Source organism: Acomys minous, assembly GCF_964271855.1.
Source record: "Acomys minous genome assembly, chromosome: 2".
Classification (NCBI taxonomy): Eukaryota; Metazoa; Chordata; class Mammalia; order Rodentia; family Muridae; genus Acomys; species Acomys minous.
The window spans coordinates 111,261,546-111,279,093 of record NC_140484.1 but is presented as its reverse complement, the minus strand read 5'-3'; the positions used below and the strand labels follow the sequence as shown (position 1 = coordinate 111,279,093).

At 40.0% G+C, this 17,548-nt stretch overlaps 1 protein-coding gene across 8 annotated transcripts in view; it reads right to left on the bottom strand.

Annotated features, from left to right (window-relative positions):
* Positions 1–17,548, bottom strand: part of AKAP13 (A-kinase anchoring protein 13) — a 281,857-nt gene that overhangs the window by 180,962 nt on the left and 83,347 nt on the right. For all 8 annotated transcript variants that reach the window (XM_084801414.1, XM_084801408.1, XM_084801407.1 and 5 more), the window contains exon 3: positions 7,976–8,123. In XM_084801414.1, coding sequence (XP_084657540.1) covers positions 7,976–8,123 — 148 coding nt within the window. The remainder of the gene's footprint in view (positions 1–7,975; positions 8,124–17,548) is intronic.

Below are 17,548 nucleotides of genomic sequence, written 5' to 3'. Positions count from 1 at the left end.
ACACATATAGGCAAAAAGATCACATACATAAAACAATCTAAATAATAATAATAATAATAATAATAATAACAACAACAACAACAACAACAACAAAGTACCTGCCTTACTTACTGGGTGGTCAAACCACTAAAGATTGGCAGAGTATCACTAACAGGCTCAAGATTAGTTTTTAATCCCTGTAGCTCTTCAAATAAAACATGAGGAATGAGCCGGGCATGGTGGTGCACGCCTTTAATCCCAGTACTCGGGAGGCAGAGGCAGGTGGATCCCTTTGAGTTTGAGGCCAGCCTGGTCTAGAAAGCAAGTCCAGGACAGCCAAAGCTAAACAGAGAAACCCTGTCTCAAAAACCCAAACCAAACCAAACCAAAAACATGAGGAATAGAGAGGGTCAGCATTTTTAAAACTAGAAGCTTTGTAAAACAGATCTAGGAATAGAATTGATATCAGTGTAGAGGTAGACATATTGCTTACTACTGCAAACAGGCTCTAGACAAATGACTATTGGGGAAGGAGGAGTATTGGTCTTATGTCTGCCTTAGTCCTGCTGCGACACTACAAAAGCAGGATGGGAAAACTATATCAAATTTGATACAATAAAAACAGAAGTAGGAGGGAAGTAGTAGCAAACTTTTTTTCAGCTAGTTTCCATGGTGTTTTTGTTTCCACTCAATTTCCTGGTAACAAAAGGAACAGAATCAGAGTGAGGTTTTTTTTGTTGTTTTGTTTTATTTTGAAGGAAAAGGTGCTGAAATTTTACTCAATTTCTAAAAGAAGCTATCCTATAGGATTCAGAAAGAAAACGCAAGCAAAAAACAAGATATCTCAAAAACTGCTAAGGGGAGAAAGTCCCAACTTTAAGTGCATCTTAGCCTTCTATCCAGTCTAATTTGTTTTCAGCAGAAGTAGAAGGTAACTTATGAGGCATGCTTGCACTGTTACGCCCCCCCACCAAGTAAACTATGGGTGTACTAAAGGATACACTAGATTTGGATTCCACATTTTCCCGAAGATGGGTGTAGCTATCCTAACACTCACTCAGCCTTGAAGGCTTTCTCTGACCATAAAGTGATACAATCAACCTTATAAACTGTTGAAAACATCAGAACACTATATACAAAGTGCATGGCAAACAGACAACAGAAAGTAAAACACAGAAAAACAGATCTCTAAAACATTACAAAGAGTTTCACTAGCCAGCCTACAGGACAAATGGATGCCTTTAGCAGTATAGAACCGAGAAAATGAAAGGAGAAAAGACTGAACAAAAACATAGGAAGCACCCAGGTAAGAAACAAGTTATTTAGGGCTAATAGTCCTCTTAAACACGTTACATTCTAGGCCCTGTGGGTCAGAAGTATGTGTGCCTGAGGTAGGGAGAACTTCCCTGCAGGGTTCTTTCCCTGCAAGCTTTTTATCACTGTCTACAGCATCTGCAACCATGGAAACAGAAACTGCTACAGATAAACAACAGTACTAAAGTATGACCCAAAAATTACTTCATTTCCTGTTAAGCTAAAAATGGAACACATCCCACCCAGGCCATCTCTTCCAAGACTAAAACAATCAGGCCTTTGTTTTTATCAGCGATCTAAAAAGGAATCCTTAAAGCACTTGCTGAACCAGTCCAGGCCAATCCCACACAGAAAGAAAGGGTAGACTATAATAGTCAGCAGTGGGATATAAACTAGATTTACTACTCAGTTTATCAAATATTTAAGAACACGGAGTGGTTTTCTTCCTTTGGGATAAAAAAGTGAAATGCTCAGCTTGCAGACTGCCCTCTGCCCCCCAAAATAGGATTACATAAAGAAATATGCACTTTCACACTACTTGAGCATGCGGACTAATGGCAGATAAACAAATTTGATGTGTTTATAGAATGTCTATATATGTAGAAGAATGCTTAAAATAGAGAGAGGAAAAACAAAAACAAAAAACTAAAAATACCACAACAGCAAGCCCAGAACCCCATTGTGTGCACTATGAAAATGCAGGCTACTGAAGTCTAAAAATGTGACTTCCTGTATTCTAGCCTAAACCTCTAAGGCAGGGCTTTTTACCCCTTTTCCTATTATCATTATTCCCAGAAGCCATTTTAGCTTTTCCCCATTCAACCTCTACCTCATAAAATCTGAATCTCACTGATAATGCAATAGACTTGTTTATGTGTACATATATTTTGTATGGAAAGAATAATAATTTCTGACAGGGCATGGTGGTGCACGCCTTTGATCCCAGCACACTGGGAGGCAGAGGCAGGTGGAGTTCTGTGAGTTCGAGGCTAGCCTGGTCTATAAAGTGAGTCCAGGACAGCCAAGACTATACAGAAAAACCTTTTCTTGAAAAACAGAACAAAACATCGACACATCAAAACATATTTGGGCTGAAGAGAATGCTCAGAGGTTAAGAGCACTGGCTGTTCTTCCAAAAGGTCTTGAGTTCAATTTCCAGCAACCACATGGTAGCTCATAACCATCTATAATGAGATCTGGTGCCCTCTTCCGGCCTGCAGGCATACATGCAGGCAGAACTGTATAAATAATAAATACATAAATCTTAGAAAAAAAAGAATTACACACACACACACACACACACACACACACACACACACACACACGATCCAATTTATACTCCTAAACTGTATCATTCCTGTTGGGATTACAGGATCATATCCTGGGACTACATATTGTGTACACAGGTCCAAGGAGATAAAACATATAAAAAAATTTTTTATAACATTATCACCAGGAGTATGGACAACAGATCTGGGCACTGTTTCCTCCCTTCAACAACTACTTCTTAGTTTGCTTTTACAGTGTAACACTATATATACTGCATTAACTAATTTTTCTAAATCAAACAGATGAACTCAACACTGTCAAGAAATAACCTTATACTTACATTACATAGACTATCATAAAGTGTTCAGGTAAAAATTATAACTGATAATTTTATTAGTAGGGCCATTATAAGAATTCTTTTGCCTGAGCAAATTAAAAGTCCATAACTTTTTTCAAAATACTCTTGACTGATAATCAATCTCTGCTGCTAAAGAATGCCCTGGCTCACAAAGAATGAAAAAAATACACGGTGCCACAAGCATAGGACTTCCTTGAAGGTCTAAGCCCCAAGTTTTCACTAAGGGACTTGTAAATGCAATAGTTTTTTTTTTCTTTTCATAATGAAACTACCTTATATGGTCAACTGACCTTGATAAGTATGAAACAAAGGAAAAACACTTAAGTGTTGAGTCTAATTTGACATAAGTGAAGGTTTGTAATTTTACTGCTAAACAAAAGCCTTTGTCATGGGTTCTAGAGATGTATTAATAGATAAACTAAAAAGGATTCATTTTACAAATAACCTGTACCAAAGCCTTTCTGTACAAGAGTCTAGAGAGCATACCAAATCCCATTCCCTTTGTAAGTGATGACATCATTATTTGCTTTGTCTAAACTGACTAAAAGTGAAGCCCCAAAACTGTATTGCATATACTAAGAATACTTTTGAAATAGATAGTTCAATAAAATTGAAATTATATTCTTTAACCAGCCACCTTAAAGGTCTTAAAATTTTGTTTCATTTATTATTATTAAAGGAGAAGAGTTCAAGGATGAGCATGGAGGTCAGAAAACTGCATTTGGGAATCAAGGCTCTCTGCTCTCCTTCCATCCTGGATTCCAGAGATCAAGCTCCAAGTGTCAGACTTTCAGATTTGCATAGCAAGCATTTTTTACCTGCTCACACCTCTCTAGCCCTCCAAGTTATTTTGAATGTAACATTTCATTATATATTTTTGATACAGTCTCACGCAGCCCGGATCATTCTCAAACTTGCCCCGTGGCTAAGGATGGTTTGGGACCCCTGATCCTCCTGCTTTATAGACTCTTAGCCAAAACACACACATAGAAAGGGGCAAAGAGGCCAGTCATGAGGCTCATCCATGTAATCTCAGCACTCAAAGGCAGCACAAACTGTAAACAATGGCAGTCCTCTCAAAATATCTCTTCCCTCCAAAAGTCAGACATTAGAAAAATAGGATGCTTATAACTGTATTACATGATGTGAAACTTTTTTCTGTAATCTAGAAATGTCTCCTTTTCCAACCTATTTGCAGGAAATACTTTATAAAAGGTTACAATTTAGCTGCTTTCTGAAGGTCAATCAGTCATCTGGTTTTAGTAAGAACAAAAATGTAACAAAACACAGACAATGAACCATACAGAGAACTTAAAAAAAAAAAAGGCCAGCAATCTGAATAAAGCATGACATTAAAAAGAAGAACAAGGCACAAAGCTTTTTCTTCTTAGAACTCAGATGACTGGAAATGGCAGGGCTTGTCCCCAGTTAAGCAGAAAGGCACAGAGACATCTCTATCAGGGAACACCTGCTACCAAAAGGAGAGCGACTGTTTATCAGGTAACTGCAATGCCAGGGCACTGTATAGACTTTCCATCAAGAGTCTTGATTAGAGCTGGGCATAGTGGTGCACGCCTGTAATCCCAGCACTCAGGGAGGCGGAGGCAGGCAGATCTCTGTGTACTGGAGGACAGGCAAGGCTACACAGAGAAACCATGTGTGTGTGAGAGAGAGAGTGAGAGAAAGCGAGTGAGGGAGAGGGGGGAGGAAGGAGGGAGGGTGAGAGAAAGGGGGCGGAAGAGAGAATGAAAGAGAATATATCTTGATTAGCCTGACACTGGCCCTGAGCAGACAGGAATCAGAAGCTGTACTTACCAATGACTGACACACTGAAACCATCAAAGTCACCTCTAGAAAGAGAACAGAGACTACAGTGACAAGCTAAGAATTCAACTCAAGAAGTCATAAACTCCTTTTGCATTTCCCTAAAAAGGGAAGGGAAAGGAGAGGGTAGCACAGGCACCTTTCTAGAATGTCTGCTTCTGAGAACTAGATGCAACACTGTCTATCAAGTGGCAGGGATTAGTAGAAAAGCCAACTTAGCAGATGCCAGTGAAAACAAAACTGTGCCCTCATGAAGCTAATAAAAAAGGGGAAGTGGGAGAAACACATACATAGTGTATGAGAAGCTGAGAGAACAGATAAATGTAAAGCAAGGCCAGGGAGTACAGGGTGCAGAGGTATCACAGTGCTTTTACAAGAGGCACGCAGAGAAAGTACCCAAGGGAAGGGAAAGCACAAGCCTAAGATGGCCACAAAAGCAGACTGAAGCCAGTCTGATCCTGGGTTACAAAGTTAAGTCCATGATATGAACAAAATATTAAAGTTGTGTGGCTTCTGCACCCACCCCACAGCCTTGAATATTAATCTCTATTCCTCCATTACAAAATACTGAACTAGCTGAAATCAGCAAGTAAACAAAAAATCTCAAACATGATGACCAGAGCAGAAGGATCCAGATGAGACCCTCCACCAGTTTCTCACACACCATCCACAGTACAACAAAGATTCACATGCTAAAGTGGTGCCACGGTCCTTCCTAGACTTCCATGAGTACACAAGAATCCCTCCAAAGTCTGCCATAATTGGGCAGAGAGCTTAATGAATTTAGGTGAGTGGAGGAATAATGAAGCTACTGAGGAGAGGAAGGTTGAATCAGTAAGCAAGATAGAGAATCTAAGATTTAGGTAGGAGAAAAGCTGATAAATAGAAAAGGGAATAGAAGAAATCAAGTATTCCGGGCTACAAGTGAATGAATGGGTCAAGAATGACAAAAATAATAGCAGAATGCAATGCTAATTCTAGTTGGATTAGATCACTAAGGCAACAGTATTCAGGAATCAATGAACACAAATGGACACCCACAGAGGGTGTTGCTGGGGTGCCCATGGGAGGGAGAAAGGGAGAAAGGGAGGGAGAGAGGGAGAGAGGGAGGGAGGGAGGGAGGGAGAGAGAGGGGGGAGGGAGAGAGGGGGGGAGGGAGAGGGGGAGAGGGAGGGAGAGGGAGAGAGGGGGGAGGGAGAGGGGGAGAGGGAGGGAGAGGGAGAGAGAGGGAGAGAGAGAGGGAGGGAGGGAGAGAGAGGGAGGGAGAGGGAGAGAGAGGGAGGGAGAGGGAGAGAGAGGGAGGGAGAGGGAGAGAGAGGGAGGGAGAGGGAGAGAGAGGGAGGGAGAGGGAGAGAGAGAGGGAGGGAGAGGGGGGGGTGTGTTGCTGGGGTGCCCATGGGAGGGAGGGAGGGAGAGAGGGAGAGAGGTAGGGAGAGAGGGGGAATATTAAGAAGAAATGAATCCATAAAACTCATCTCATTTCCTGGTAGGAGTCTAGCTAGGGAGTGATTCCTCATGAGAGAACCCCTTGTCCCTTCACCAACACACAATGAGTTAAGCAATGGAATACTCAATGAGACCTGCTAGAGAACAGATCTCAAGTTCCAGATCAGTTTCCTGATATGATACACATTCACAGGAAACAAGATGGCTGGAGGCTTGAGTTACAAAAGAAAATATCTAATACTTTTTAGAAAAGAGCTTACTATCTCTCCTAGCCACCTTTTTATACTTGGGAAATACATTTCTAAAAACCGTCTGGAAAATTAATAAATCTCAAAAGTAGGTAAAAATAAAACAAACTGCTATAATCTAAGTTCTCTGAAGGACATAATTTTCATAATTTCATGGGTATTGCACATTAAGCCAATTTATAGGAAATTGCACAAGAATAAAAAACTGGCAGACTTATCTGGCACAGTAAGATCCAATACCCACAGTACTTCATAAAGTAACAGTTTTAACACCACCTCTACCAACAAAGGAGAAAACTAGAACAAGCTGGCGTGTGAGCCACATCCATTTTATTCTCTAATCAGAAATAATGAACCTGTCGACATTATTTGAAGTATTAGTCAAAGTGTGCTTTTCTGAATTCTAGTAAACACTGGTCCAATTGTTAACTGTAAAGGAAGACTGACTAAGAAAAAACTCAGCCCAAAACACAGATCAATGCCTCTTCAGATATTGGACAGGCCAAGAGACAGCTGTGACTTTATTATTCAACAACAATGCTCTGATGACTTGTAATTGATTTTTTAAATTTTTGTTTAAATTTACAAGTGCAGTAATAAGTGACCTTGCATTACACAGTGTTCTATAGCTTGTAATTCTGAAGCATTGACTTTATGAAAAATATATTAAGACCCAAAATTAACCTGTAAGTCCCTCCTGCCCAAGACAGGTAACTTCCTAAGATGCTGGGAGTTCTTAGAAAACAACAAAAAAGCCACATAGGGAAAATGTTGGCTGAATGAATGTTCTTTTTCCATAAAAAGCCCTACAACACACATCTGGTGCCACTCAGCTGGGAATTTCAGGGAGTAGGCTGGTCAGAGTCCATCTACCTGGCCAGCATTTAATATTTAATAAAGCTTGCTTCAAATTTGGCTCCAAGTGGTGGAATTGGTTTTTCTTTTGCAAATCTCAGGCTTAGCAAAGACACTGTAAGTTTTTGCACCCCAGACTCAAGGGATATATTACTAATTAGGTTTTACCTTTTTATCACCATGAAATTCAGAATGGAATCTGATAATCACATGAGAGTGTATACCTTACATGCAGCTTTCAATTTTCTCCAACTCTAAATATCCAATAAATTAGTGTCTGTTTGTTCGGTTGGTTTGTTTTGCTGCTCCTGCTATCCCTTAACTTACAGCATCACTTTATTGCATTTATTTCTTGTTAGGTCCAGATGTGTGTGGAACAAACAAAGCATTATCAATATACTTAAAGATCTAACAACAGCTGTTAGGTTAACACCTTGTGTTGCTTCTTCTATTACTCTATACTAATCAAATGTGGGGGTGGGTGGGAAGAGGGGGGAATCTACTAAGAGTAAAGAACCCTAGTATATTGGTATAGGCCTGCAATCTCAGCATTGGGAAGGCTGAGGCAGGAGACAGCTTCAGAGCCAGCCTTGGCTATTCACAGCTAAACCCTGCCTCAAAATAAAAAGCAAAATAATAAATAACTAATAAAGGCTTGAAAAGATTTCATTCAGATACTTACCAGGAGCAATTGTCTCCAATGTATCAGAACTGACTTTCCGGGTACTTGTGCAGTGATAGAGGGTAGAACCGGAAAATATCAAGTAAAAAATAGCATCATCTTCAATTTTGTCCTCTTCAGCAAGCAGTACTGTAACAACACAATCGCCCTGGAAAAGAGTTCCCAAGTATGCATTAATAGGGTTCCTTTTGAGAGCCTGCTAGCCTCTATATCTCATGAATTACTACCAAGTCTATCCACTTCCCAACAAAGGTGAGGACATAGATGTGCCTTGAGATGGTAATTGCATTCAAATTCCACCCTTTAAACTTACATCCCTGTTCTCCTTTATTTATCCTTCCATTAAGCCTTTAGAATCAAGTGAGTATTGCTGGTGTGCAGATGACTCACCGGCCTACCCTCAGAGCCTTCAGGAACCTGACAGGTGCCCCAGGTGCACAGGATATAAGGGAACCCCCAACGCCACCCCTGCCAGCTTCCCCAGCTCTTTCACTCTCTTTCTCTCTGTCTCTTGGTCTTTCTTAGCCTTTGTCTCTCAGTCTTTCTTTCTGTCCTCATGGCTCACTCAGGCTCTGACTCCTCTCCAATAAACTTCCCAAATTTTTGTTTTGTTTTGTTTTTTAAGACAGGGTTTTCTCTATGTAGCCTTGGCTATCCTGGACTTGCTTTATAGGCCAGGCCAGCCTGGAACTTACAGAGATCAGCCTGCCTCTACCTCCACTAGTACTGGGACCATAGGTGGGCATGACCACACCCAGCTCTATACCAGGTATGTTATATGGCCATAATCATTATTATAATAAGTATCAAGCCAGTAACTTTGCAAACACCTTTGCAATCACTAATGATGAAAAAGATCTTTTTTTTTTTTTTTTTTTGGTTTTTCGAGACAGGGTTTCTCTGTATAGCCTTGACTGTCCTGGACTCACTCTGTAGTCCAGGCTGGCCTCGAACTCACAGCGATCCGCCTGCCTCTGCCTCCCGAGTGCTGGGATTAAAGGTGTGCGAAACCACGCCTGGCTCGATGATCTTTATCTATCAGTTTCAAATACTCTTCTATCAGTTTTTATAAGCTGACTTTAAAAAAAAATAAGCTAAAGCTCATAGTTAAATATACTCTGTGAAATACAATCCTAATTATCATTCTGCTCAATTATAAAGATAACTTCTCTTATAACCATAAGCTAACAACAAGAACCACAGGAAAAAACTAACACATCAAAGTTTAGGGTACTGACTAAGAGATGTACTATTCTGCAAATCTGAATAATGAAGTATAGAAACAATAATTTAGTAAAACCTCATCATTTTAACATAAAAATTAGGGAAAGAGTCATCAATTAATTTATCTTTGTCTTTTCCATTTTATAAACAATAAGGTATGTAAGGGAATCATGCCACCCTGTGGCCACATTATTAAACCTAGAATCAGTAAGACAGAAGGCAGCATTTTGCTATACATTGAAAACCCAAAGTTATATCATCAAAACTAAGATAAGTTTAATAAATGTTAACAGTACATTGATTTTGTCGACTAAGTTCAAAGTATTTTCTGGAACATAAACGTCATTTTTATTTTATTCCCAGTGCTCAAGTTCACCAAATGTAACATATAAGTCAGAATGAACCGTAACTCCAAAAAAGCCATAACTTATTTGGCTATAACTGGAGCACTCCAAAGCACCCTAGCACAAGGGATATCACAGCCAGGTGAAGAATTATCATTAGCTTTGATCACAACTCCAAACTGTATTTTGGTCTTATACACATGTCTTTCTCTCGGAAATGATTTTAAAAGGCTTAAGCCAGTGAAATGCCATTCTTTAGAATGATTCAACCAATTTAAACATCTGAGGCTCAATGAAAACAGTCCATTTTCTTTAAGTACCTAAGTCCCCTCATATCCTATAAATAAAACCACAAAAGTTTCATCCTTTTCTTTATGTGTTGGAAACCTAAGACCCCTGGACCACACCTGCTTCCTGTTTGTTTTGTTAATTTCTGTCTGCATCGTTAGTAAAGCTACACTAGAGCCCAGCTGTGCCCATTAATTCACACACTTAAACAGCCACTTTTCCTTACCACCTACACCTGTACAAGAGAGGCATTCTACTTTAAGTTTGTTCACTTAGACATCTAAACTTGAATTCTAAGAATGAATCCTTTTCAGAGGCAAGGCTTTCTCTCCACCCAAGGAGTTTTCTTGAGGAGGTGCCGTCTGTGCCCATACTAGTTACATTTGAGGCTTCCTTTCGGTGAGGGTAAAAGACTGTTGACACACCCCCCACCCCCTTGTAGGTTTCTTTTTAGGGTTTCTCTGTGTAGCCTTGGCTGTCCTGGACTCATTTTGTAGACCAGGCTGTCCTCTAACTCAGAAACTCATCTGACTGTGCTGGGATTATAGGCATGTGCCACCATGCCTGGCTTCAAGTGGAATCCTTTTAACAAATCTTTTAATACCGACCTCTTTTCTCACTCCAAAGACAAAATAAGTTCTGAGTTGCTTTCATACCTTTAATTTTTTTTCTAAAGCTAAGTTGCATAACCTTATACTCAAGAGAAGGATACAAAGGCTTATTCACCTCAAGGCTACTCACTCAAAAGCTGAATTCCAAAGGCACTTGCGAACTAAAAGTGGCTGGTTCCCTATAATAGTCACAGAGAGCAAACAAACTCCACATTTCACAGATGCAAGTGACCCCTATTTTATGGTGGTTCACCAGGTACCTATTGTTACTGGAGATGACTCTGAAAGAATAAACAAGTGTGGCCAGGCAGTGGTGTTGGTGGTGGGGCAGCACAAGACTTTAATCCCAGCACTCAGAGGCAGAGGCAGGTGGATTGCTGGGAGTTCGAGGCCAGCCTGGTCTACAAAGGGAGTCCAGGACCCTCAATGTTACACAGAGAAACCCCGTCGCCCCCGCCCCCCAAAAAGAATGAACAAGTGGGGTTGGAGAAGGAGAGTTGCAGCTCTCTCTTAAGATTTTTTTGTTTGTTTAAAGTATATAATTTAATTGTGAAAGACTCAGACTGGAGGATCACCAATGAATTTGAAGTCAGATCAATATAATGGCTCAGTGAGAACCAATCTTGAAAAGGAAGTTACAATGCTGTGTACTTGTTTTGTGCAGAGTTGTACTGCTATTGCACGAGTCAACACGAGAACATTTTCATCGTCCCACAGTTAAGCAGCCCCATTCCCATTTCTTCCCTGGACATCTATCTACTTCTGCCTTTGGCTCCAGGAAATCACTTGCTTACTTTCTGTCTATGTAGTCACCTATTCTGGATGTTTGAAATCAGTCTCACTGTCATGTATCTGTGACTGGCAATTTCCACAACTCTCCTGCTATGCAAGCCTCTGGGAAGCATCACTCTATTCTTAGCTCCATTTTATCGATTTTGTATTCTGGGTGTGTGTGACATGACGTGTTGCTTTCTGGTTTTGCTTGCCTTATTCCACTCGTTTGTTGGTCCTTTCTCTCTCTCTCTCTCTCTCTCTCTCTCTCTCTCTCTCGTGTTGCTCGATATCTCTAAGTTCTTTGTTTTTGTAGCATCAACTTTTTAAATATATTTTATTAATTTATTCATAGTACATCTCAATTGTTAGCCCATCCCTTGTATCCTCCCATTCCTCCCTCCCTCCCATTTTCCTCTTACTCCCCTCCCCTATGACTGTGACTGAGGGGGACCTCCTCCCCCTGTATATGCTCATAGGGTATCAAGTCTCTTCTTGGTAGCCTGCTATCCTTCTTCTGAGTGCTGCCAGGCCTCCCCATCCAGGGGACGTTCATAACAGCCAGGACCTGGAAACAGCCTAAGTGTCCCTCAGTAGAAGAATGGATAAAGAAACTGTGATACATTTACACCATGGAATACTACTCAGCTATTAAAAACAAGGAATTCCCGAAATTTGTGGACAAATGGATTGAACTAGAAATGATCATAATGAGTGAGTTAACCCAGAAGCAGAAAGACTCAAATGGTATATACTGATTTATATCTGGACACTAGCCCAAGGGGCATATCCCATGAAAGTCTTCACTTACCAGGAAAGTGGGACAGGGGGGAAGACTTCCTATTGGGACTCTAGGTGAGAGAAGCAAGGGAGAATGGGGAAATAGAAGGATCCAGAGGGTCACAGAAACTTACAAGTAGAACATTATGATGGGCAGATCTGGGCCCAGGGGTCCTTAGTTTCTTTCATGTTGTGATTCAGTGCTGGGTTTTTGGTAAATGAGTCTGAATAACAGTCCATTCTGTATACATGTAATCTTCATCCATTCACTTCTTTTTTTAAAGTTTATTATATTTTTTCTACATATGGATTTATATTACACATAAATAAACTACATACAGCAGGAAGAGCCATGAAACAATCAAGAATTATATAAATGTTACATTCATAGTGATTTGGCTATTTGTATTCAGCAAATTTGAAGAAAACATCTTTCCTATCTTGGTGAGTCTAAAATTCGGAATGAAAATCAGCATCATATCTTATTTCTATTAACTTATGTTACTCGGTCCGTATTCTCCGTAAGAGAAGGACTGATTGATTACTCAGTTGTTCAAAACTAGGCCCAACCCACAGAAAACTCAAATTAAAATCAGTCTGGCTGCACAGTTAGTAAGTCTGTCACATTACTAACTACATAGATGAACTTAATAATAAAAATAATGTACAAGGTACTCTCAATTATTATTTCAGTTTGACCCAATGACAGGAAAGGATTATATCTATGCCATCAGTCTCCTGCAACATCAGCTTAAGAAACACAGTGCTATCCTTACAAAGACAAAAATTTCCCCTTCTTCATTAATAAGAAGTAGATCCTTGAGCTTGATCATTTTTAGGGTCATGATTGGTTTTATTGATAGATGACACAATAACTAATGAGAAAGAAAGCCTATCTTAAGCACTATCTTATAAGCATAGATGATCCTCAAATAAAAACGTATAGTAATTTTAAAATGTTAACAAAGAACTGCTTAATTGTTCATAAAAATGGGCTTTTAATAAAAGGACTACAAAAATAAAGCATTCTAAACGGTGGTGTCAGTTGCCCACATCCTGAACTTACTTATTCAGAACATCTACTATATTAGTAGCACTGCAAAAGTTACCTTATAATTGAGATAAAAACTGTTTTAAAGCAGAGTGTGGTGGCTCATGCCATTAATCCCAGTATTTGGGAGGCAGAGGCAGAGGCAGGTGGATCTCTGAGTTTGCATCCAGCCTGGTCTACAGAGCAAGTTCCAGAGCAGCTATGGTGGCTACACAGAGAAACCCTGTCTCTAAAAACAAAACAAAATCTGATAAAAGCAGCCTAAAGGAGAAAGGGATGATGATGATGATGATGATGATGATGATGATGATGTTGTTGTTGTTGTTGTTGTTGTTCACAGTTCTAGGTTACAGACCATCATGGGAAAGAAGTTACAAAGACAGGAGCTTAAAGCAGCAGGTTACACACCATCAACAGAAAGCAAATTAATGTCTACATGCTATTGCTCAGCTCACTTTCTCCTAAGACAGGGAATGGTGCCACCCACAGTGGGCTGTCCTTGCCACCATAATTAATGTAATCAAGATGATCCCCATAGGTAAGACTAAGTGATTCTAAATTCTACCAAGTTGACAACTAACAATAACCATATTAGGAGTGTACCCCAACCACGTGTCCCCCCCACCATTAGAAGCAACAAATTGCTCCCAACTGCTCAATAAAAGGCAGAAAGGTGGGGGCTGGGGAGATGGCTCAGAGGTTAAGAGCACTGACTGCTCTTCAGAGGTCGTGAATTCAATTCCCAGCAAACACATGGTGGTTCACAACCATCTATAATTGATCTAATGCCCTCTCCTGGCATGCAAGGAGAACACTGTATACATAATAAATAAATTTTTAAAAAAAACAAACAGGAAGGTCAAGAATTTTCATAGAAGATCCAGTTAAGATACAGTTAACTTGACAGCAAGCACACATGCATGCACCTATAGCAAAGCATTGGCCACAGTCATTTTTAATAGCACCAGCATTATATGTGGAGTTTACCTAGTCAAGAAATCTGAAAGGCTCCAAAAACAACCAACACTTGATCCTCCAGTCTGTCACTGTGGTGGTGTGAATGGGATGTCCCCATTAGTCTCAGATAGTGAACACATGGTCCCAGTTGGTGGTGCTGTTTGAGGAGGCTTAGGAAATGTGGCCTCAATAGAGGAAAAGCATTCATGTAATCACTCAGAAAGTTTTAGAGGGCAGTGGTGGCTCCCACCTTTAAACCCAGCTTTCAGAAGGCAGAGACACGTAGATCTCTGTGAGTTTTAAGCTAGCCTGGTCTACAGAGCAAGTTCCTGGACAGCCATGGCTGCACAGAGAAACAACAACAAACAACAAACAAACAAAAAAACAAGACAAAAAGCTTTTGATGTAAAAGCATCTCAGGTTTAACAAACCAAATCTCTTCTCTGCAAATATTCTAAATTCCAAAAATAAATTCAAATTCCACAAACTTCTAGTCAAGTACTTATGAGACAATTACTTAACCAATACTACATAGCAGAATGTAAGCTCCATGAAATTCTCTTATTGAGTGATATCATTTTTGTCTACAATATCTAGGTACAATAAAGTACCTAGTGTCCAGCATATATGCATATTGGGGAGGAGAAGACATTGGGAACAACTAGGAGAATAGTTCTTCCTAGAGAATAACAAGGTCATTTTAATGAGCTTTTCTTAGTTTTGAATTTTGGGGTATATAAAAATGGGCATACATAGCCAGACGTATGTGTTTGTGTGCGTAACTGTATGCCTATATCGACTGCTATAGTCACTGAGGCAGAGTCTCTCAGTAAACCCAGAGCTCAGCCATTTGGCTAATCTAACTAGCCATCTTACAGCAGAAAGCCTCTGTCTCTGTCTTTAAATGCTAAGCAAGGATCACAGGCAGGCTGACATACCAAACCAACTTTTGTATGGGTTCTGGAAATCTAAATCCCAGCCTCACATTGAGGCAGCACACTTTATCCATCAAGGCATCCCCCTTGCTCAAGTTTGTTGTGGGTTTTTTTTTTTAATTGGCTACAAAGTTAACAGGATTCGTTATCACATTCTCACATACAAATTGCTTTTGTTGTTCTTCCCCCATCCCTTCGATCCTTGCAAAAATTTTAAAAAGACACTTAGAAAACATGCTACTATATTATGCAAAAGGAATATAGCAATAAATGACTCCTAATAATAGCACACTGCTTTGTTCAACCCATGTCAGAGAGGCTTCTTGCAGTAGATGGGAATTAACACAAAGACCTACAACTGGACAATGTGCCTTCATCAAACTCCTCCCCTCAAGGTTCAAAGATCTGTGTGGAAGAGGAGGCAGAAAGATTCTAAGAGCTAGACATGATGATGACTCCAAAGAAACAGCACTTATATACTCAATAGGAACGATGCACATATGAGCCTATGGAGACTATGGCAGCACTCATAAGGTTCACACAGGTTCAAGCTGGACAGGACACCAGTACTGAAAGGGGAAGTGAACATGGGGTCCCACCCCAAATCACAAAGCTGTCTGCAATTGATACTCACTGGCAAGGAGAAAATTCAGGTTTTTCCAATGCAGTCAACTAACTACACCTCAGGGTAGACTTCATGCCTAGGAGTAGTTGGTCAACAAAAAATGAATCCCATGGCATTTTTGTGAACTTTTTGCTTTATTTTGTTTTGGCTTTTTTGGGGGGGAGGGAAGGGTGGTCTTATTGATTTTTTGCCTGTTTGTTTTTATTTCCTTGTTGGGGGTTTTCATTTCTTGGATTGTTTGTTTGTTTGTTTGTGTTTCAGTGGTGGTTGAAAGAACATAAAGTTGAGTGGGTAAGGAGATGGGTGGGGAGCATCTGGAAAGGGTTGGAGAAATGGACAAACACTCAAAATACATCGTATGGGGAGGAATGTTTGTTTGTTTGTTTGTTTGTTTGTTTGTTTTGGGGACAGGGTTTCTCTGTGTAGGCCTGGCTGTCCTGGAAATCACTCTGTAGATCAGACTGGCCTTGAACTCAGAGGTCCACCTGCCTCTGCTTCTCAAGTGCTGGGATTAAAGACATGTGCCACCACCACTGCCCAGGAGAAAAAAAGAAAACAGAAGCTGGGTGGGTAGAAGTGGGGCAAATCTAGGAGGAGTTGGGGAGGAGAGTAAGTATGATCATAATATGTTGTATGAAATCCTCAAGGAGTTGATAGAGGTATTTTTAAAAGACTTCCCGCTATACACAATGCATGATCTTTTATAATTGCTATATATTATTAGGATAGCAGGTAAAACTTACACATTTAATGCTGTACCAGTGTTCAAATTCCTGGTTTTTTTCTAATTATGCTGTGATTGTTAGACAGTATTTTTGTTTCTTGTTCTTTAGCGATTACACAATGAATATTTAAGATAAAAGAGCATAATGACTACAACTTATGCTTCAGGAAACTTTAAATGCTTCAGAAAAATGGCAAGAGACAAAATGATAATGATTCAGAAAAGTATTGTCAGAGGAGCTACAGAGATAGATGTTCAGTGGTGAAGAATTACTGCTCTTGCACGAGGCCCTGAGCTCCATTCCCAGCACAAGTCAGGCAGCTCACAGCTATCCCTAACTCCAGCTCCAGGGCTAGGGCTAATCTTGTATGTCTGGCCTCTGCAGGCACCTGCACTCACAGGAACATACCACAGGCACACAGACACACATACGCATAACTTGAAAATGCAATCTTTTAAAAAGTATACGGTGAGAGCATGATTATGTCAACATAACAAAAATGAAGTTGAATTTAAGGTATATGAGATTTTTTTGGAAATCAGTTTCCCAAAATGGGATTTAAACCAGAAACAATACAGGGCAACTGAAAACAATGAAGTTGGTAATATTAAGTAACTCTAAGTACTGCTCCAAAGTCTTATCTTTCTATGAGATGGAAGAGAAGGAGAGAAAGATAGATCCGCCTTGTTTATACAACCTGTGTACATAACTACATTTGCTCCTCTGCTTTAAACACAATTGTTATCACTTTGCAAAATCATTTCCTAAAGCAAGCCAAGATTCATGGCCTGATACAACTTCCCCATAGACAACAATGCAAGGTCTTTTTTCTTATAAACTCAAGGCAACGAGTGCTCAATGTCACTAAAAGCTTTCACAACAGAGGAATACCCTGTAACAGTAAGCAAAGCCAGAAGACTATAGTCATTAGTAAACCTCTCTCTAGTGAAAGAAACAACAGGGCTTGGTGTCAGCCCTGGGTCAGGGTGTGTTAGCTGAACTACACCACTCTCTTTTGATAGAAAATAGGGAGCAGAAAAGGGAGGAAGTCAGAAACTTAGAAAGGCCTGCCTTAAGTTCACAAAGGCCAGATCAAGTGGTCCCTTCTAGACAAATCTGGGACTATTTAAAAACCAAATAATAAGTTATAAACAAGTCTTAAAAGTAAGTACCACCCTAAGTAAAGGACACATGAGTACCCATCACACTGATTTCGGAGTTCTTACATAACTTGAACACTTTAAAAATTATTTCTAAATAAA